Raw genomic sequence first — 21,461 nt, forward strand, 5'->3', positions numbered from 1 at the left:
CGGGGTGGAAGCCATCACCTGCCCATGTAGGCAGGAGGAGGGCACCCACGCCGTGGCTGGGTATAGGGCTGGTGGACACCAGCCAAGCGAAGAGGTGAGGCGTCGCTGGTGCACCTCTGCACGTGAAGGAGCCCGGGAGGGGACCGAGGAGCATGTCTGGCCATAATTCGGGCAGAGAAGCAAGGTCGAAAAAAGAAGACGGGAGGGAGGAAAAGGATCAGGTTCCACCGAGATTTGAACTCGGATCGCTGGATTCAGAGTCCAGAGTGCTAACCATTACACCATGGAACCGCTCTGCCACCACCCTCTTCCGGCCGCCACTAGTCCCTTCTCCGCCGCCCCGCCCCGCCCCCCCCCCCCCCCCCCCGCTCCCGCTGCAGCCCGTCCCCGCGGCCGTGACGGCTGGGGGGGCGATGCGGGGCGCCTGTGCGGGTTCTGCGGGCCGGGGGGACCGCCCGCCCCGGCCCGCGGCGCCGTCCCTTTAAGGCCGGGGCGGCCGGGGCGGGCGGCTCTGCCACGGAAGCAGTTTTGGGCCGCCGCTGCGCTGCCCCGGAAGCACCTGTCCGTGGGCGGGCAGAGCGCGGAGGGCGGAAGCGCTGCGGCGGCGGCAGGGAGGGGTCCGGCTCCCGCTCCCACTCCCAGTCCTCGGCCTCCGCCGCGCCTCGGCGCACCCACCATGGGCACCCGCGACGACGAGTACGACTACCTCTTCAAAGGTAACGGCAGCGCCGTCTCGTCCCCGTGGCAACCGGAGGGGTCACCTTCCTGAGGGGGTCCCGGCCTTGGCGGGGGGCGGCCTCCTCACGGCGCGACCCTCCGGCGGGGGGCGGCGCCCCGCCGCCTCAGCCGGCCCCCGCCCCGCCGCCGCTTCCCTCGCAGCCCCGGGGAAGGGACCCACAGGCGGGTCCCGGTCGCCGCTCCGCTAATGCGGCCGCCCGCGCAGGCCGCCTCGGAGAGCTGCGGGGCGGGGGCGGGGGGGCACCGCGGCCAGCCCCGTGTCGGCCTCGCCGGTGCGAGGCGGGGGCTGCGGTTCCGCGGGCATCCCCGAGCCCTGCTCGGATGTTTCTGGAGCTTGACCGCCGAGGGCGTGCTGGGCGTCGCTGCCTGCCCCAGAGCGCTGCGGGTGCTGCTCGCGCCCTCGCCCCAAAATGTCCAATCTGGACTGGTTTTCGTAGCGCTGATCTGGCGTGTCCGCGTCTTGTCCAAGGCTTCCGCCCCGTGAACAGGCTGAGGTGACGGCCAGCCTGCTGGGATGGCGAGCAAAGATCGTTAGTGAGGATGCCCAAGGTTGATAAGGGCTACTTCCTTTTCCAGCTGTTAAATAGGACTGCAAAGTAAATGAGTTATATGCTCAGCCTTGGTAGATGATGCAGGTAACTTACTAAAGTAGTATTATTTGCTACCTTCTGTATTCTGGGCCCTTCACGAGGTGTGAACGTAACTGCTGTTCCACACCCAGTGCACTCCCGTCCTGTCCTGGCACCTCATGCGGCACCCAGCAGAGAAGGGCAGGAATACCTTGTTTTCCAGGACCGATGCCCCTCCAGTCAGCCGCACAGCAGCAAGCTGGGTTAAAACGTTGCAGGTTGTAGTTAAGTGCTCAGTTTTCATTCCCTGCAGAGTAGAATATCAGCCTGCTGTAAAGGTTCTTAAAGCATGCTGTGAAACGCGCACAGAAGTGCTGATGTTTTGAAGCTGACTATCCCATTTTTTAAATCCTATTGCAAAAGCAAGCAAAGTATTCTAAAAAATAGCTGTTTATTGCAATATGGTATCGTAAATTTGAATTTAGGATTTAGAGTATTGTTTGTTACGTTGTGATGGTGAGAGATCCAGCGCTTGTCATCATGAAACTTGGGTAACCTAAGGAAAACATCAGTGTTTTTCTTTTATTACCCTTTTGCTCCTGTAATAACTTTGAGGAATTAATTTTTTGTTGTTGTTGCCTGCTTTATCCAATTGCCATGTGGAAGGTGGCATTATTTATAACTATAAATCGGTCATCTATACTGCTGTTAAAATCAAATTGGGAAGTACCAAGAAGGGCCTCTTTTCTCAGCTTGCAGTATTGGCAAGGGCCTTGCTGACCACTAGTTTAATCGCATCAAGCAATCTTATTTTAGGTACTTATGTGTACAAGTTATCAAAACCATTGCATTACTTTTACTTGTTCATACAATTCTGTCAGTATGCTTATAATCAATGTTTTAGCTGTGAAGGCCTGGGAATATCAGTGATGCAGAGTTTGTTGGGAGAGGTCCTATATTTTATTAGACCTCCTTCCTTATATAATTAGGAAATAATTAAGTTGGGATCCAGTTATATAGAAAAGTTCAAAGCTAGTTTAATTGATTGCCCCTCCTAAAGCCTTTTCTGTTTAGACTAGTTTTATAGAAGCTGTTGGGAGTGCAGGAAATGCTGTGAAAATAGTGTGAAGATGAGTGATTCAGGTTTTGCAAAGCTAATGTAGACTGCAGGAAGTTGATGCAATGTCACATAACTGGGATTAATGTGGCAGCTGAAATAACACAACAAATGCAGAGTAATACAAATTGTGGAAACTTTTGTAACTTCCCAAAGGTGATGGTGGTCCTAAACAAGCTGTCACTGCTCTGGAATGATCTTGAAATTATTGCTAGTAGGTCTCTGAAATGAATGTCTCCTTACTAGGCGCTGGTCAAAAAGGCAAGAGGTAGGTAAAAACTCTCGGAAAAGGAAATGAGAACTCAGCAGGAACACTAAGCCGATCTTTGAATCCGAGGCATGAGCATCTTGGGGATTGAGGGAAAATATAGGCAGGACAGGCATACCCATTTTGAAAGGGATGTTGTGGAATTAAAAAGATGGAGAAGGGCATCAAAATAATCAGAAGAGAGACCTAATGGATTCATGTCCCTTATAGTGAAGTGATGTACAACTTTATGAAAATTAAAACAATGAGTGATATGGGCAAATAGGGAAAGTATCTACTGTTTGTCATAATTTCTCTGGATATCTGCAATTCTTTTATTGAGCAGCAGGTGAAAACAAAAGGACATAAAGTCTCACAGAATGTGGATGCAAATCTTGGAATGGTATATTGCCATAAATCCTATAAATGGGTTCGAAAGGCTGCACAAATTTATAGAGGAAGAAAAATGTCTGTTGGGGCATTTCAGTGTGATGGCTACAATGGCAAGTCTGAGGGTGTTGCTTGTTTGAAGATGCAAGGGCTTGCTAGGACAAGGATAGCCTGTTTGTTCTGTTACACATAATGTTTCTCTGACATTAGTCCTTGACAGTCAGACTGGGTGTTGGTCTATAAGGACACTTAATCCAGTAGGACAGTTCTTCTGGGTTTGTGAACTTGAAGGGACATGGTAGGTTGGAGGGACTGAGTTCCGAGTTTGACTTGATTTAAAACAATTGGGTGATACTCTGTAGTCTAGCTGTCTTTTACTACTCTTGAGTTAAACTGCCGCATGTCTGTTTATGTGAGACCTCTGGTTTTGTTCTGTCAGCCACTGACAGCAGCTGTATGTCACAATCTGTCTGACTCTGCTGGTGGGTGTAAGCGGAGCCCACCTATGCTGCTGTACAATTAAATCACAGTACCTGTTACAAAATACGACTCTCCTGACTCTGTTGCAACACTTCAGCATGTGCTAAAGGCTAAGCCTAGCTTGTAAAATGACAGTTTCTGGTAAATTATTCTTGTCCAGCTACACGTCTTTGTATTCTTCCATACTTTTGGGGTTTAGTTGAGAGCAGTGCCTACTGTTCCCAGCACTGCACTTGAGGAAACGCAAGACCTACAAAGTCCAGTTTGTAGAAATCTTGCTCTAATTTTAATGGGAGGAAAATATAATGGTGATTATAAGGATATTACTTTATTACTTAATAAATTAAGCCTGGCTTAAATGCAGGAACTTTGTACTCTTTTTGATTAAAGTAATGTACTTGCAGTAGATGAGTAGTTATCAAAGTAACCCTCACTTGTAGAAGATGTCTTCTGTGTTTTCTGTGACCATCTGGAACTCTGATTTTGGGGTCACACTTCTCATTTCTGAACATGGACCTGACTTGTGGTGACGTTCAGCTTATCGTTAGGAAAAACTCCACTTTCAGCTACCTGCTTCCTACTTTGCATCATGTTCATTTCTCCAACTTTTCCCTTTGGTATTGAGGAAATGCTCTGAAACTGAACAACCTTGTTGGTTTGGGTTTTAGAAAACACATTTTTTTTCTTGTGTGTGTTGTTTAGAGAAATCTGTGGGGAAACACGGTGGCATGACACCTATTGGTTTTTACAGTGGTAGCAAGCCCTGTGCCTTCACTGCGTTAGATGTGGAGGCACTTTTGTGCTATAATAAAGCTGCTGGCTCAGCCACGTTACTACAGAGGTATTTGGAGGCCCACCTCTGCGTTATGTATTGTATGTACAGGTAACGAACGACCCCTACCCAAAAGTGACTTTGAGATGCCAGTTCTCTTTGTGACAGGAAACAGGTGAATAAAACAGGGGGGCACAGGTGAGGAGGGAAATTAATATAAGACATGATCATGTTAGGTTTATCACCAACTACCTACAAGGTGTAGAATCGGGTCGTCTTACTCATATTCCCTTTAAACTCCAACTGAAGTGGGCAGAAGGGGTGTTCATCAGCATCATACACGCTGGTGTACTTGTTTTAAATTGTGTAATATGTGACTTGCGTAATAACTGTTACCATAGACAATTTCCTGATATGGTCAGGAAAAGGTAATGCCAGCTCCAGGTATGCCTAGTGGAGATGGAAGTGTTAAAATCCCTGTATAGATAACAGGGAGATCTCGCTCAGAATGATGTGTGCAGTTATTCTCACTGTGTGGAAAAGAAATTGAAAAACTTGTAGGGAAGATGTTTGGGGAAATAGTCTGTTTATAAGGAAGCATTTGAGAAGTTGGCTTATTTAGCTAGTAGAACAAAGCAGAGAGAAGATGTGGTTGCTTTCTGTAAATACCCCAGCATAAACACCACTGGGAGAAGAAACTAATAAGCTAATGGACAATGCTGGCACATGAACACTGCCATCAGCTGACCGCTAATTTCTTCTGAAAATTAGAAGGCAATTTCTAACCATTAGGAGTGAGTTTCTGGAAGAAAAGCCCAATAAAAGTGTATGTGCAGGAACAATTGGCTTTGACGTGGAACTGGATAACGTCATTTCTCTCCCAGAAACTGTTTGCCTGGGATAGTTAGAATGGGACTCAGCCATCCAGCATCATTCCTACTGTATTTCTATGCTAAGAATATAATACATGGGAACACTGTGTAGTATAAAATATCAAAATGAGGTGGTTTGATAAGGAAAGCAAAATTAAAATTAATGATACAATCTGAGTGGCTGTTAAAGCTGTTTCAGTTCATAATTGTATTCAAAGAGTGATACTTGCTCAGACTGGCAGAATTGCAGAAAGCATGAGGAGTCTTAGGCACCTGCTGACATTGCAAGCTGTTCTTGTGTCCATGCTCAAGAGGAGCTGCAGTGGCCCAATTAAGTAGAGGAAATAGCTGACTTCAAGGAGGAAAGTCTAATATTTTCCCCTTTTAATTGGGACATATTAATCTGGCGCTGGAAACCATTCTGAACGTAAGCAGCATGGGATTCAGACAAGGTAAGGAAAAAAAACTTGGCAGAGGAATTAAAATGATCAGTTTATTGTTAAATGACTTAAAGCTGTGCTTTGAAATATGCACTGAACAACAAAAATATGTTTGAGGGGAATACTTAACAGGTATATGATGCAACCTGTTAGGAAAAGGAAGTTATGTATGTAGGTTGCTTTCCTTGTTGAGAGAAGTTTTCAGCTGCTGCCAAAGCTAATGCTGGGTAATAGCAGGACTGAGGTGTGCAAAGGGAGTTGACAACTTTTGCCTCCTAAGAACTTGTTGTTTGTAACGCATCCCAGTGAATACAAATATGATGTCATCTAAAACTGTGGCCTAAACTTGCGAAAATAGCATTGAAGACCTTATTTGCCAAAGAAAGAGGAAAGCTATGGCAGTTTGCCAGGTGGTGATGATGCAATTAGGTGCCCTGTCCCCTGCACTAAGTTTATTATGGTTTAGCATCTTCTGTGCTGGCAAAGCTGTTCAGCTGTGTCAGGGCAGCTGACACCGAACAGTGCTGACCTGTCACCTAGGAAAGCAGAATCCTATTTGCATTCAGCATACGTGCTTGCCACCTACCTGCACTTGTGATCTTCATAAACAGAAGTGGTTAACAGAGCCACTCTGCTTTATGCAACTTCTGTAGCTTGGCCGGCTGTGTGCTGAGTCAGCTGGCAGAGGAAGCTGAAAAGCTGTTTATGTTGATGAAGTAGTCTCCACAAGGCCATGTTTGAAGCTAGCATTTGCTGCAATTTTCATTTTATGGAGGGTGTTTAAAAGGTGCTGCTCTGCCCTTACAGTCAGAGAAAATCCCATTTGTCAGAATTGTTTTGCATTATTTAAATAGAAGACGGTGTTCAGAGGGCTGCTGCGTGGTGCAGCAGCAGATGGGAGTATTTGTGCTGCTGGGCTAAGACTCACTGGGGGGTTTCTCATGTGATTGAAGTGTGTTTGGTGGACTCATTCCTCTGTTGTACCACACAATCTTTAATACTGTGTTGCAGTGTCTTAACTGTTAAATGATGTATGTTACCGAGCAAGTATTTCTGTTTTTTCAAAACAAGCATAGCCACGACTTTTTTTTTGTCACCTGAGTGTGCACTCTTTTGCTTTGACTGGCCTTGATTCACTGCTGAACTTTAAGGTTATTAGCCATTCTGCTCGAGGATCTTACTCGTCCTCTTTTTGCTCCATTTCCTTCTGTTACCTTATCTTCGTTAAGGGCATAAGATCATCCCGAGAGGCTCCTGTTGATGTGACTCAGGGGTGTGAATGTGTTTCATCCAGCAGCCTGCATCTTGATAGTGAGTTTTAAGTTATGCTTAAACTTGCATCTTTCAACTCAGCATTACAGGATATTGCAGCGAATCCTTGTGACGCTTTTCTTCCTGTAGGAACTGGACTTTAAACCTCCTGTCAATCTCATCAAGCATAGCTGACTCCTTCCAATTAGTTTGCTTGGCACTGGTGCTGTGATGAGTCAAGCTGAGCCGGAGAAGGGGGAGTGGATGGTGGCTCTAATTCTGAAGCCCAGCAATACCCCGGCAGCATTTTAGAGCAGTTTCAGGCTCTGGCCTAAAGTGGCCAGGAGTCACAGCAGCAGTGAGGGACTGCGGAAGGGCAGAGTGCTGTGGCTCAGCTAACATTTTTAAACTGTCCATCAGGGTGATGGTGGTCTTGTGGGGTTTTTTGGGTTTGGTTCTTTTTTCCATTCACAAATTTTTCTGCCCCAGTGGGGAACCTCTCTTCTGCAAAGGTATGAAGAGTGTAAAATGCAGGCAGAGTCTGCTGCCTGCCCTGTGTTTTGGACTTCTTCAGCAAAACAGATTTCAGTTGCATGATGTGGGGTTTTTGTTTTGTTTTTTAGTTCTAGTGTTGTTACAAGGATGTGAAATCCAAACTGTCCCCGACTTTTGCAGTGACAGCCATGTATATTCTTCTGGAGGAGGAATGTTCTTCCATGTTGGGCAAAGGAGACTGAAATGTAAACAAGTAAAAGTTGAGTCTAATGTCTGTTCGGAGTGCTGGTGAACGTGGCAGCTCTGATCCTTTAGAAATATTAACACTTGGACAGTAGACCCATGACAGGAGTGGTGGTTTTGCCATTCTTTTCCTTCATGCTTCATTCCAGAAAATAAATGTTTATTGCAGGTGATTGTCAATGTATTATCTACATCTGGAGTCTGATTCTCATGTAATTTTTGTCTTGTAGTTGTACTTATCGGAGACTCCGGAGTAGGCAAGAGTAACCTTCTGTCTCGATTCACTCGCAATGAGTTTAACTTGGAAAGCAAAAGCACCATTGGAGTAGAGTTTGCAACAAGAAGCATTCAAGTTGATGGGAAGACAATAAAGGCTCAGATATGGGACACAGCAGGGCAGGAGCGATACCGAGCTATAACATCAGCGTAAGTGATAGCTTGTATGGTCGAAGAAAAACTTTTGCTAAAGAGGGTAATTTTGGGCCCTTCCGATTCCTCAGAAACTGCAAATGGGGTGTCTTATCGTGTAATATCCACAACCTATGGGGGAAAGAAGCTTAAATATTATTCAGTCCAGACACTTGATATAGGATGTCCCTGCACAAACTGATTTACTTCTCAGTGCTCTCGTGATACGTAACTGGAGGCATTTCAAGCCTAGAATGCAAGAGCTTTGAGAGACTCATTTCAATGCAAGTGATTGATAAAGTAATACCAGTGTTCATGGAGGTTTTATCAGTGGTAACCTAAGACCAGAAATCCTCCTGTAGCAGTAAGGAAAGACTACTCACTTTGCTTGCTTATTTAATTGGAAAAAAATAGCATAGCAAAAGCTGGATTTAAGAAAAGCTGGAGGTAGTTGTGGGGTGGGAGAACACAGCCTGTTTCCTGTGCCTCTCTCTGGTCTGAAGGGAGACCAGCTGTGGCCTTTTGTAAAGGGAATAGATCAGGCTGACATTTTTATGATCCAGTGAGTCATTCTAAAGTCTCTCTGTCACTATGGGCTGTGCCTGTACTGCACCCGCAGTGATGGGTGAGGGAGACTTTTTAGGAGTGGATCAGAGGTTGAAGGTGACAGTAGCTCCCCACAAATTTCCAGAGCTTCATTTTTGGGATGCAGGGTTCTCCCCACGAGCATGGGGCTTGGCTTACCCCCTAGACTCTGAGCTGCCCTGGCTGCTCTGGTGGTCCTGTGGCATAACCCTAGTCTGGATGCTCTACTTCACTGCTTTGAGTCCCACGTAGCCTGCTTCTGGATTTTTTTTTTTGTATAGCTGTCTTAGTAATAGCTATTTCCCGTTATTGCACATAACTTGTCACTTTTAATCATGATGTTTTTTGCTGGTTCTCTTAACACATCTCTTCACCCACAGGTACTATCGTGGAGCTGTAGGGGCATTATTGGTGTATGACATTGCTAAGCACCTTACTTACGAGAATGTAGAGCGATGGTTGAAAGAGCTGAGAGACCATGCTGACAGCAATATTGTAATCATGCTTGTGGGAAATAAGAGTGACTTGCGCCACCTGAGAGCAGTCCCTACAGATGAGGCCAGAGCTTTTGCAGGTTGGTGAACTCAAAATAATTTCCTAATGCTGTCTGGGGATCTGCCTACCTGGTCTTAGATATGTGAATGTGCTGGTAGGAGGAAAAAGAGTGCTGCTGGTGATGTTCCTCAGTGTCACATACTGCTGTTTGCCTCTTTTTAATTCAGTCAAAAAGGAATCCTTGTAGAACATACATGCTGATGTGGTTTCAAGAATCAGCCAGAGGCACTTGAAGATTTTAAACCAGACTTTATTCTCTTGCCTATGCATTGCTTTTCTCACAGAAACTGTGCCTATGGCTTTAGGTTTGTGTTTCTTGTATGGTGGTAGCTTTGCACCTGTATATTGCCTTCTTTGTACCAACTGATCTGGAGCCCTGTGCAGATGCCTGTGGCTGAACAGACTTTCATTAAACCGGCTTTCTGACTCTTGTTACATAATTAAGATCTGTGAAAAATAATTCTACTTTCTGTAAATCTTGCCTTGTTTTAGGCCAAATTTCTTTCATCCAGGAGTGTAGCTGGGTTTCTTACATTAAGGCTTGCCGTAGCTGCATTTGAGGAGTTTATGGCCAGTGAGGATCCCTGCCTGCAGGTCGAGGACTGTCGTTCCCCTGATAGGGCTAGCCCTGTTAAATAAGCTGCCATGACAGGCCAGCAGGTGGGAGGTTGAGAAACTTGATGAGGTTGAAAATCCAGGAAGCTTCCTCACACAGTTCTTGAAAGCGCAACAAATTCTCACTTTCAGTGATGCAGGAAGATGTGCCTCAGAGTAACACAGCACTGGACTGATTCCTGTGCTTGAGGACGAGTGTAAATTCTAATGTTGGTGTTGGGTGGTGTTGCTTTCAGATCACGTAAACCCACAACTTTTTATACTTTTTCTTGATACCCATGTGTCTCATCAGGAACACCACAAATATAATCTGGTACAGAAGTTCTTCCAGATGGGAAACAGATACATGATGTACCCCTCTAATTATAGTATTTCTGTCCACACAGAGAAGAATGGTTTGTCATTTATCGAGACATCTGCTTTAGACTCTACAAATGTGGAAGCAGCTTTCCAGACTATTCTGACAGGTGAGTCATCTAGTGCTTTGTGTTTCGAGGGGGAAGGGCAGAAGGCTGCTCAGATATGATGCACATAGGCGTTTCTTTGCCTATAAAGTGTTTAAAATTTTGCTATTTAATCATTCTGCACAGCCATAAGATTTGGAGTCCAGTTTCGAAGCGTGACAGTTGAAAGGCCAGTCTTGGACTTAGGAATGAATCCTTGTTCACTTTGATCTGCCCCAGGTTTCTAGTCAGCCTAGTTTATGTTTCAGTTTCCCATTTGTGTATGGCATAGGGAATGCCCACAGGAGAGAATTGTCTCATGCAAGCATGAAGTTAAAACAGGCATTGTTTATCAGAGGAGAAGTCAATCTAGTTTGTTTCCATTTTTAATGGTGACCATAGCAGTTGCCAAGGCAAAACGGATGAAAGAGTAGAGATCCTTCCTTTGAACAATACTAGTAGTCTGAGACGTGGTGACTCCTGAGCTGCAGGGTAGTCACTGTCATTGCATTTAATAGCCCTGGCTGGACTTTTGGCTCTGCAACATGTGATGGCAGTGAGTGCTGCATTTTTTATGCTCTGTGGATACAGTACTTCCTTTTTGTTTAAATTCTTTTTTAGATAGGCAAAACTTGTTAAGAGTCTGAGACATTCAACTACAACTACGTGGGGGACCTTAACTTAACCATGGCTTATAAAGGATAGGGTAGGAATTCACAGATCAGTGTGGAAATCACTAGCTGTCATGGGACTTCTGTATTGCTGTGTACCCCATCAGCTGTAGCCAGGGCACAGTGGAACAACAGTGGTGTGTGTGGTTTTTGAGCTTTTGCCATTCCCAGCTGTGGCAAATGCCTCTCCAAATGTCTAGTCTAGGTCTTCAAAACAGCTGAGACTCTCCTCTGTTTTGGTATGTGTCTCTAGAGTTCAGGTGCACCAGGGAGTGTCTCTGTTTTCTCCAAGTGCCTCCAACATGTTTCCCAGTTGCAAGTTTAAACTCCCTCCATCTCAATGTAGTGTGTGCCAGGCTACATGATCTGCTTGGCATGAGCAGCGGCCCCACTTCTAAACTATGTGTCTCTATTAATCAGATCTCATTGCTGTGACATTGGCACCTCGTTAGTTTTGAATTTTTTTTCTTTGCCAGCTAATTTAGGCATTCTTTTAAAAACACACCAAAAAGGACTTGTTAGCCATACTGGAACATGCAGATGAGGAGGCAACTAGGAAGTCATTTACTGTAATAAAAGTATAAATCCTGTAGCATTTTCCTGAGTTGTTTGAAATGCTATATGAACACCCTAGCAGTGGAGAGAGTTGTTAGGCTGCTGGAGTATTACCTGCCTGTGTCCATCTGTTTCTTGTCTTATCCTTAGTTGTAAGAGGCCTCAGATAGGTTCTGGTTCTGTTATGTTTCTTACAGTGGGTTCCTAAGCAGTAGCGCTCCTGTCCATATACTAGCAAAAAAGTAAGTGTGTCTGTTAGATGAATCAACAGTGCATAGGGATGCTTGTCATCTTGCTGCTTCATGCGATGCTGGGACTAGAACTTGAGTTTGTTCCCTCTTCAGGGGAACCATGTGGTTCCCTTTTAACTTCAGTGTAGTCATTTGGTTGTAATTCAATCTTGCACAAATTAAAAAAAAAAAAGAGAGAAGTTGTGTTAGCTCATACATTTACTCCCTACATGACTAACTACTAATGCCATCAGAGGGTGGATGGCTAAGGAGTGGCTGAATGCGATGGTATCTGGTATGCCTGCTGGATTTCCTCTTTTCTTCACCTACCTTAAGGCAGTCCTGTCAAAAATGCTCATGAATTTGGACATGGATTTTTCAGGAGAAAGGCATTTTTATTTCCAGTTAATTAACTTCCATACTCGTTCAGCACCAGCACTAATAAAACAGAACTGGAAATATGTCAGACATTGTTTATCCCCTCCCAAGGTGGCTGTCAGGCTGTCATGGCCGATATAAACTGGTCACCTAATTGCCCCCATCTCCCGTTGGACTGTTCTGTTCTCTAACAGTGATGGCTGAATAGGTAGAAAGTTTCCTGCGTGCCCTGGGCTGCTGCCTTACTTCACGGAGCTGTGTGACACTCAGACGATATACTGCCATTGCCATGGGGAAGCAGTTCACCTCTTGGGCACAGGCTAGGCCGTTTCTTTATCTCTCCTCGCATGCTTCCAACCTTTTATTCCAGAAGTTATTTTGGATTCTAATTTGCGGAGGTTTGATTTTTTTTTTCTAGTTTAATTTTTCTGTAAGGGAGAACAGTCTGTAATGGGAGAATGAGTGATTAAAACTTGCCCTCGGTGGACTCTGACAGATTGTTGAGGCTGTTGCTTTTCCACAAATGTCAATGTTCCCTGCATGTTGCTCTGACAGTGTTTTCAGTAAAGAGCTCTTGGGTATGCTGACAGGATCTTTGTTCAGGAGGGGCTGGTTCAACTGTACTGGAAGAAACACTTTTGCTGATTAGTGGGCATGTGGCTTGCTCCAGACAGGAGCTCCTGTTTCAGGGAGATAAAGATGAAGTAAATAATGCATTAGCAGCAGGTTGGCTCCATCTCAGCTGTGACTGGCATGCGAAGGACAAATGTTCTGCCAATGAACTTCTTGATAACACTTCACAGCTGGCTTTTTCTGTTAATGATTTGCTTTGAAGGAAAGAGGGGAGCAGTCTTTTGGGGAATGTGGTTTTCAGAGTGACCCTGCAGAATCATGTATAGTCTGTATTTGGCAAGGCTGCCTCCAAGCATAGTGCCTGCGGGTGGAATGCTCATTGTCCTTTGAAGGAAGTTGGTAAAGCCAACAGGCTTTGCCACAGGCTGTAAGTGGAGGTGGCTGACAGAAGAAGGGGCAGGGTATGCTGCTGCACCAGCTCTGCTAGTATTTGCAGTGCTGGGAACTGCACTGCAGACGCATCCCAGGTGGCTCCCGATACCTTTCACAGAGCTGCTTAGATCTCTCCTGAACAGGGTGTTGCGACTAAGGTCTGTAGCAGAAATCCTTTCTTCCCCAGCCCTACTGAAGCTGGTCTGGTTGGGACAGTGATGGAACCTTGTAAGAGTACTTCCCTTGGAGGTGTAGCAGGGTCCATGTTAAACTTCTCCGCACCTAGATTCTCAGATTAAGCTACTTTGAATAGATGGCTTGGGGCATGGGAAATATGAATCCATTACAGTTAGCACAGCCTAAGTGAGTATGTGATCTGCTGTTGTTACAGGTGGAAGAAGGGGAGACAGCTTTGCCTTCCTCTCCCTGTATTATAGAGGACTTTTAGAGGGGGGTATATCTTACATCTAGTGGGCTTCCTGTGGATACCAGATGAGGTTTTGGGGACCTTTTCCTTCTGTGGCTTAGAGTAATGGTCCCTGTCCAAATTCTTCTGTTGCAAGATGTCTAGACTTCAAGGGCTGATTGTTGTGCACACAAAGCTGCTTTGTATCTCTGGCAAATAGGAGAGACTGGTATTATAATCCTATCCACTCTGAGCATTCACAGCAGGGTAAAGCATCCTTAAAGTAAACTGGAGTCTGCCTCCATTCCCTGCCCGGCTCTGTGCCGTCTCTGTTCCTGTACTGCGTTCTGCTCCGGTTTCATCTCTAAGGAATCCCATCTCCAAGGAAACAACATCACAGAGCATTAACGTCAAAAATTCTAGGGATTTCTTCTTTTGTTAGCTCTGTACACCTGAAAATGAATGAAACACTAGTGCAGGCTGAGCAGACAAGGACCAGACAAGCTCCTCCTAGGCAGCAGTGTCACTTTTTCCCAGCCGTCTTACAGTGCAAGGCCTGTCTCGCACAGTTACCAATTATGCAGTGATGCGTTCTGCTGAATGTGCTCTTAATAAGGTCTCATTCAGTTACTGAGCAGAGCATAAAGCATAGTGTCTTCATTAAAAAGCCCATGTCTTCATTAGCCTGGCATTCCTCAGTGCAGACTAGTTTCAGTGTAGGCTTTGCTGCTGGGTGTTTTGCCCTGGTGAGAGCAGGTTTAAGCTGTTCCCACCTCCCCTTTCACAGCAGCACAGCTATGTGGGGTGAAAGAGTGTGCAGCTGATCCAGGGAAAGGCAGGTTTTAGACATTTAGGCTTTCATCTAGGGCAGCACGCTGCGGCTGCACAAAGGTTTGCACTGCAGAGGAGGGAGAAGCGGCAGTGAGCAGCAAACTTGGCACTGCTGCAAGTTGATTCAAGCAGCACAAGCTGCTAAATGTCCTTGCAGGACTGATGGGGAGGCCGTGGAAGTGGGGATCATGGAAATATGTTCCCAGAGACAGAAGGGCTAGACCCTTTATCAGCAGAGAAATCAATGCTGTTAAGATTGTTTTAAGGCTTCAGGGCTGTTTACTGAAGATCTTTGCTGTAAGATGAGGGTGTTATACAGAGGGCACCCTGGTTGCCAGTCCTTGCTTGGTGAAGGAAGCGTGTGACAGCTCGTGTTAGGGACTAGTATGAACTTGTTCAGGCAGTTCTTTGGAAGACTGAGAATTGCTGCTGCCGAAGGTGCTACTAGAGAGTTTCCAGTAAGGAAGGTGGCAAGAGCCTTCTCCTGTTGAATAGGAACGGACAGTGTTCTGCACTTGGAGGTAAACTGACTGTCTACCCTGAGCTGGGGCAGGGTAGGGGAGCAGAAAGCTTGTCCTGAAGAATGCAGAGCAGATCTCTTCTGCACGCAGGCACTCTGCTCAACATGGAGTGGCCTGCCACAGGGTGAAGCTGATCTTTGTCTGCAAATTCCCACGTGGGGTTGCAGGTGGCTTTAAAGATCTGATTTCATGGGACTCACTTAACTTCTGAAGTTGTTTATGTGTAAGGCTGTTGGAAAGAAGGCTGAACTTGAGAGGGTGAAATCAGAAAATCCTTTTACGTGTGCAGCTCTTGTTTGGTTGCCTCAGTGACTTGATCTGTAACTGAATGCGTATGTAAAATCCATTTTTCTGAACGCTTTATCCCTGTCTGAGTCTGAGCTGTCAGTTTGGAGGCCCAACAGGTAGATTCTTTCAAAGCGCCACTTGCAAGGGTTGATGTTACTTGTACAGTCCATAGATAGAGCACAGCATCTACGTGAGAGATTATTTTGCCAGCAGTCCTGTGGATGCGTGCAGCCCTGCTCTTACTCTTCCTGGGGAGCACTTGGCCTCTGTTTGTGGTGGCAGCTTAAATCAGTGCAGGCTTGTTGCATTGAGGGCAAGGTTTTCAAGCCTTGTTTGTCAGGGACCCTTTCTAGCTCCTCAATGCCATCTCTTTTCATTGTCGTAAAAGCAGGCGCTTAGCTGTGTGATCAGCCCTTGGCAGCAAAGGGGACCTCTGCACAAGGTTGCTCGATTCCCAGTACTGAAATGATGTCAGGATGTGCGCTAAGCAGCAGCTCATTAAAATTCTGAACAAAGGCTACTCGCTAATGACAAATTTCTGGTGGAAAAGATGTGTCTTGGTTTGGGGTCAGGTGAGGTGTGTGTTTGGACAGTCGTTATCCAGCTGATAAGAGACTTCAGAAGTCCGAAAGAACTTGGACCTTTGCTTTGGTTTGCCAGAGTTGTTTGCGAGCTGTGCTCTTCCCTGCTTTGCTCTGCTGGAGGAGTGAAGTGCTGACACCCTCATCTTCTGCAGCCTGGCCTTATCCGAAACCTTACGGTGGGGCAGTGAGCTGGAGCATGCAAATTGGGTGTGGGCATCAACTCCCTGCTCTCAGGGGCTCTGCTGCTTGGTGGTGCCGGTGTATTTTTTGCCAGCACGCTTTTCTGTTGTGCAAGGTAGAAGATGTGATCTTGTCATTTTAGGGTCGGCTTTTTGCTGATTCCGAAACACTTTCAAACTTTTTGTTAAACTGAGGTTTAGCAAGCCTTTTTTTTTTTTTTTAAATTCAATGGTTTAAAACTTGAATTTGCAAGTGAGTTCCCCATGTGCTATTTTTGGTATCCTTTATTTCCTTTTTGGGGGTGAAGTGCTACACATCCGTACGTTCTTCTGCGTAACTGAAATAAGTGCTTTTGTAGCTACTCTGAGTTTATGTACAGCACGTGCCATCGGCCACTAACAAATCCCAGGAAACTGGGCAAGGCTTTCAGGGCAGGTGTGCAGCGTTCCCCACTTGGCAGCGTGCTGGGAAAGGCACAGGAGTTTAACCCGTGCTCTCCAGTTTATGCTGGAATTTCTTTGTCTGGGGTCCATATTTCTCTGTAGTTTTGAAGTTTACCTGCACTAACACAGTGACTTTTGTAAAGGGCTTGTGTTCTGCGTAAGGGGCCGGGTCTCCTCTTTTGGGCCCCAATCAACCTTTTCTGAAGACTTAAAACCGCTTGGATGATAGCCAGGCTATTGTATGTGATGGGCATGCTGAGAGAGAAGAAACTGCCCTTGCAGTCCTGTCAGAGGTAGACATTTTGAGTGGTTCTTTTCAATCCCGCTGTTGTCTGCGGATACGTCAGCAAACATGCAGCCACTGTCCCTGGAGCCTTAGGAACCGTCAGAAAGAATGATGGGGTACATGGTTTCTGATTCCTAGCAAAAAAAAAATGGTGAATTCTGTCCATTTACTAACTCTTATCTCAAGGGGAGTAGAACAGTTTTTAAAAGATAAATTTCTTTTGCAAAAATATAAATATTTTATTTTCTGAATATAGAAAGCATCACAGTTGAACTTCATGTGAACACTTCTGTGCATTACCTATATATTTCCAAAACTATGGGAAATCTTTGTATATTTTATGCCTGGTTTCCCCCAGACTTAACTTTCTGATGGTGTATTGCTGGTGTACGCATAATAACTAGCTCTTTCTCATCTTCCAGAGATCTATCGTATTGTTTCCCAGAAGCAAATGTCCGACAGACGTGAAAACGATATGTCTCCAAGCAACAACGTGGTTCCCATTCACGTCCCTCCAACCACTGAAAACAAACCAAAGATGCAGTGCTGTCAGAATATATAGAATTGTTCATTCTTTCCTAAAAGGCTGTGTATATTCCCCAGGTCCAAGATTTAAATATATTTGTAATTCTCGTGGTTACTTTCTTGTGTTTAGTTACTGCTTATTCCTCCTGAATTTCTCCATGTCTTAAACACTTTGATTTCAGTGTTTATAAATCTATTGCTTCTGTGTGGCTGCAGTATTTTCCCAACACCAACTTGTCCATTTTGGTTCAGTAAATTGTTTGGAACTGATCTGATCTCTTCCCAACATGGTGCCCGCTAGTCAGAGCACAGACACCTTTAGTGAGCACTTGAAGACGTTATTCTGCTCCTCGCAAAACAATTACTGTCAGGTTAACTAGGAAAATATCTCTGGGCAGGGTAATCTTTCCTTGTCTTAAGGTGGTGTATACTGCATCTAAAGCTTGATGAAATGCCCATTGCTCTGAAGTGCAATTTTAATATAAGTTAATGTTTCTGGCTACATCTTCAGATTGTCACGTTGAGGGTTTTTTTTTAATAGAATATTATGGGGGAGAAAAGAGAATTTCTTGCAAACAAGCAGCAGGGTTCTTGCTACCTGTGAATGAGCTTTTGTGGTTTGGCACCTGCTGCAGAGGAGGTTGTGATGTGAGGCAGAGCTGCTGGGAGGCTGGCCGGGGAGACGCTGGTGGGACTCTGTTTGAGGTGCCTCTTGTGAAGAAAGCAAAAGCACGAGCTGCGTAACTGATGAAGGGTCGCTCTGACGCTGGAACTTGCAGCATGTTTTTGTGCTGCCCGAGACTTGGCCTCCACAGAGCTGGTGGTATCAGGATTTGAGGATGCCTTTTTTCTTTCATGGCACACCGACTTGAAGGGTGTTGTCACGTATTACATATCACATTTATTAATACGTGCCACGTATATTAATATATTCAAATGCTTGAGTCGATGAATCAATGACTTCCACAACCTGGTCTTAGTTTTCAGTTCTGTTTCATCTGGTGTTTTTAAATTATTCCTATGGTTTGGCGTATGTTCTCTAACAAAAGCATCTGGAGTAGTTTTCTTACTGGGTGCCTTCCTTCTGTGGTCTGTCGCTCAGTACAAATCATCTGTTGGATTAGCTTGTTCAGGGATACATGAACTGTGCCTTCTGTCACTGCACTCTGAAACCACGGCATGTCACTCCGTATGTGCTATTCCCAAACACGTCATTAATACTGAGATTTGGGGGCTATAGGCACTGAATTTCTACAGTATTTAAAAGAACTGGTTGTTGTATAAATGCCTGCAGTTATTTATACAACTGCAGGGAAGTAATTGATTGTAGGGGATGTTTCTCAAACTCTGATATGACCCGTTTGGAACATCCAAATCTGGGGAGGCACTACCAGCTGCGTTTCGTACCCAACCTTTCTGTCTTGCGGTGCTCATGATGTGTAAGGCACACGGAAGGCATTGCTGTAGTCGGTCGCTTGGTTTTTTTAGTCCATTTCTCCTCCTAATATTAGTTCTGAAGATGCGATTTTGATCTGTTTGTAAATTACTTTGTATTTTATGCATGTACTGTACCTTGATTCATTATTTTTTTAGATTGATTTAAAATATATTCATCCATGATTCTAATAAAGAATTACAGGGGACGACTCAGTATGGTGTTGGGTGCACTTTTTGGGATAACTGGGATTTGACCTGAAGGTTTTTACTTACTGGAAGCTAGTAAGCTTCTTGGAACAGCCTGCGAGAAGACACTGAAGTGGAAGTACCCCCAGAAAAGGAAGTGAAAGGGTCGTGTAACAGAGTTAACTGCCGCCTTCACTCAGACCAGGCCTGCAGCTTTTTGGGGCTGCTGCAGTTCATAGCCATGACAGTTTGGCAGCTTCAGGAAGCTTTTATGCTCTGAAAAGTCTGTGGGTTCACTCTAGTCACACTTCTGAATAGCTTTTACAAACCTGGTTTTTTTTTCCCACGTTGCCACCAGTAAGAACATCCTGTGGGACAGCAAACTACCGCCTTCTACAGCAAATTATTTGAGCTTTTTTTTATCCTAGTTTGGTGTCCTGCTGAAGAAGTGGTGCACGGGAGAGCCAGGCTGCCAGTGAGCGCGCGTGGTGTCCCTGGCTGCCTGCTGCAGGCAGCAGTCACCCACAGAGCGTGTGGGGCAGCACTGCTGGCTGTGGGGACAAAGGCAATTTAGGGCCTTCTAGCGTTGCAGGAGAGTGAGGATGAGGTGTAAGACTGGGCCCTTGCTTACTGTGGGAACTGTTCTCGGAGCACTTTCTCTGGCCGGACCGGAGCATATTTTGGAATTAACCAAATTACCGGGGCAACCAAGTTCTAAATTTGTCAACTGGAAATGCAGGATGAGTTTCACTTCGCTTCCTTTTCTGATTCACGTAAGCAGGCAGCTTGACTCAGCTGTCACGTCAGCTTTGGATTTCGCATGGTTTTATGCAAGATGTTCCTTCTGCAGCAAATGCAATCAGAGCACAAATCGCTGTCAGAAGCCGAGGCTGCCCCTGTCCTACGCGGAGTTTGCGTGTCTGCACGTGCTTCTTCCTTCGCCTCGCAATAAACAGTGCCGTGTTTAAGTCCTGGGCAGCTGTGAAATGGCTGCGTGTGCTGTTAGCAAAATAAGAACTCTGATAATTTTTTTTTCCCCCCACCAGAACTTTAAAATTAATAATTATAAAACAGGCCTTAGAAATGCTGTGCAAAAACTGATTCTGTACTTATGAACTGCTGCAACACGGAACATCATAAAATTTTCATGCAATAGTTTGTAAAGCCTTCGTGAGCTATCAACTTGTAAAGCAAAATCAAACGGTGTATCTACAGAGACTAACTTCTCGCCTATTAAAGCCTTTGCCTCGTGTCGTGTGGTTTTGTACTGCTTTTTCCTGGCTAAGCACCGCGGTGCTATGGCAGCGGATCCTGGCTGGCCCCGGGCTGGGTGAGACTCCTGGGACAAGAAGGTACTTCACAGAGCGCTTTTGGAGAGACAATGCAAGACATTATTCCCTCTGAACACTGACCCGACGGGGTATTGTTCCCGTTCAGCTGCTGATTAATCATTCTCTTCTGTAGTTGCGTTACTTCTGGACTGAAGTGTCTCTTCTCTGCTAATAGGACACAACTGGTTGTAACAGATACTGCTTTTGGGTCCTGAAATGAGCCTTCAGAGTTCCTGGGAGCTCTGTATAATGCTGCAAAATTGGCTTTACTTGCCACAAGCTTTTGCTATCATTTGCATATTTGAAAGTCCCGGCCTTAACAATTACGATGCTGTTCAGTGAGCGTCAGTGGTTCTTGTGTTTGATGGGAGTTGAGGTTCTGACTCTTGAGCAGAAAGGACATGGAATTGTTCTGATTTAAAGACATTTTTATTAAGCTAGAATTACTTATTCTATCAGTTCAAACCTGATGACTTTCCAGACTTAAATAGCTTATTGAGCGTGGCTTGTCAAATAAGATTACATGCTGGGCTTTAGTTAACAAGATTTTTGGAAATATGAAGCACAAATATTGAAAAAGCTTCAACACGTAGCAGTCCGCTGTGTTGCCTGGGCGTCATTAATTCTGAAGGCGTTTCTGCTGCAAATCTGCACTCGTGATTTATTAGTTAGACTCCCTGGGAGCACCGTCAAAACTGCTGGGACGGCTGCCATGTGCCCGGTCTCATCACTGCTGGGTGCAGTAGGGTAACTGTGCTGGCCTGTATCCTCCAGTGCCCACCTGAAGGCACAATAACCCACTGGTGTCACCGAGCACTGTCACAACACGCACTGAAATGCATCGCATGAAAATCAAAGAGAGACCTGGCGTTGGCACTCGCCCCAGATTGCTCTTTGTAGGTGTGCGGGAGCGTGTCCGGCTGGGTTTGTGCTTCACCGGGGTCTCTCGCCCAGACCCGCTAAGGGTTAAACTGCTGGGGAAGGAGAGCTACTAGAGGAGTTGTAAAACACACACAGAGCCAGTTACCTTTTGTTTTAAAGCTGAGCCTTACTTTAAATTAACTCCAAATTACAGTCTGAATTACGGCGTTGTGTTTTCTGAGAAATCCTGCAACAGAGAAACCAGCTTCTGGCTTGTAAGCCTGACGCCTGGGGGTTTTTTTCATTGAGGTGGACAGCCCCTTCGTGACCAGCCCCATCGCCTGCAGAACTCAGACCTGAACACGGGCTGGAAGTTTTAGTCTGCAAATGAGTATGTTTGAGAAATACACATTGAGAGAAATTCAATTTATTTTGTACAAGGTAGAATACCTTTGCACAGTGAACAAATATATTACAAATCTGTCTTGCCTTAAAAAAGTATTGCCATTTTGGGTCCTATTTC

General features: G+C 45.4%; 1 protein-coding gene and 1 non-coding gene across 2 annotated transcripts; one reads left to right on the plus strand and one right to left on the minus strand.

Moving 5' to 3' along the window:
* Positions 1-219: 219 nt before the first annotated feature.
* Positions 220-291, minus strand: TRNAQ-CUG (transfer RNA glutamine (anticodon CUG)). The gene has a single exon. It is a non-coding gene; the product is annotated as a tRNA-Gln (tRNA).
* Positions 292-572: 281 nt separating this feature from the next.
* On the plus strand, positions 573-18,773 carry RAB11A (RAB11A, member RAS oncogene family). The gene is made up of 5 exons (XM_076348091.1): positions 573-716; positions 7,845-8,040; positions 8,988-9,181; positions 10,164-10,244; positions 17,021-18,773. The coding sequence occupies exons 1-5, from the start codon at positions 677-679 to the stop codon at positions 17,158-17,160; spliced, it is 651 nt and encodes a 216-aa protein (XP_076204206.1). The 5' UTR covers positions 573-676; the 3' UTR covers positions 17,161-18,773.
* Positions 18,774-21,461: the final 2,688 nt, after the last annotated feature.

The sequence above is a fragment of the Aptenodytes patagonicus genome, chromosome 10 (genome assembly GCF_965638725.1).
Source record: "Aptenodytes patagonicus chromosome 10, bAptPat1.pri.cur, whole genome shotgun sequence".
NCBI classification, from domain to species: Eukaryota; Metazoa; Chordata; class Aves; order Sphenisciformes; family Spheniscidae; genus Aptenodytes; species Aptenodytes patagonicus.

Bases quoted from the DNA above. Each gene is read 5' to 3' on its own strand.
- RAB11A (XM_076348091.1), top strand. From the start codon at position 677: ATGGGCACCCGCGACGACGAGTACGACTACCTCTTCAAAG. The intron at 717-7,844 runs GTAACGGCAGCG...TTTGTCTTGTAG, and splicing joins GTACGACTACCTCTTCAAAG to TTGTACTTATCGGAGACTCC. The intron at 9,182-10,163 runs GTTGGTGAACTC...CTGTCCACACAG, and splicing joins TGAGGCCAGAGCTTTTGCAG to AGAAGAATGGTTTGTCATTT.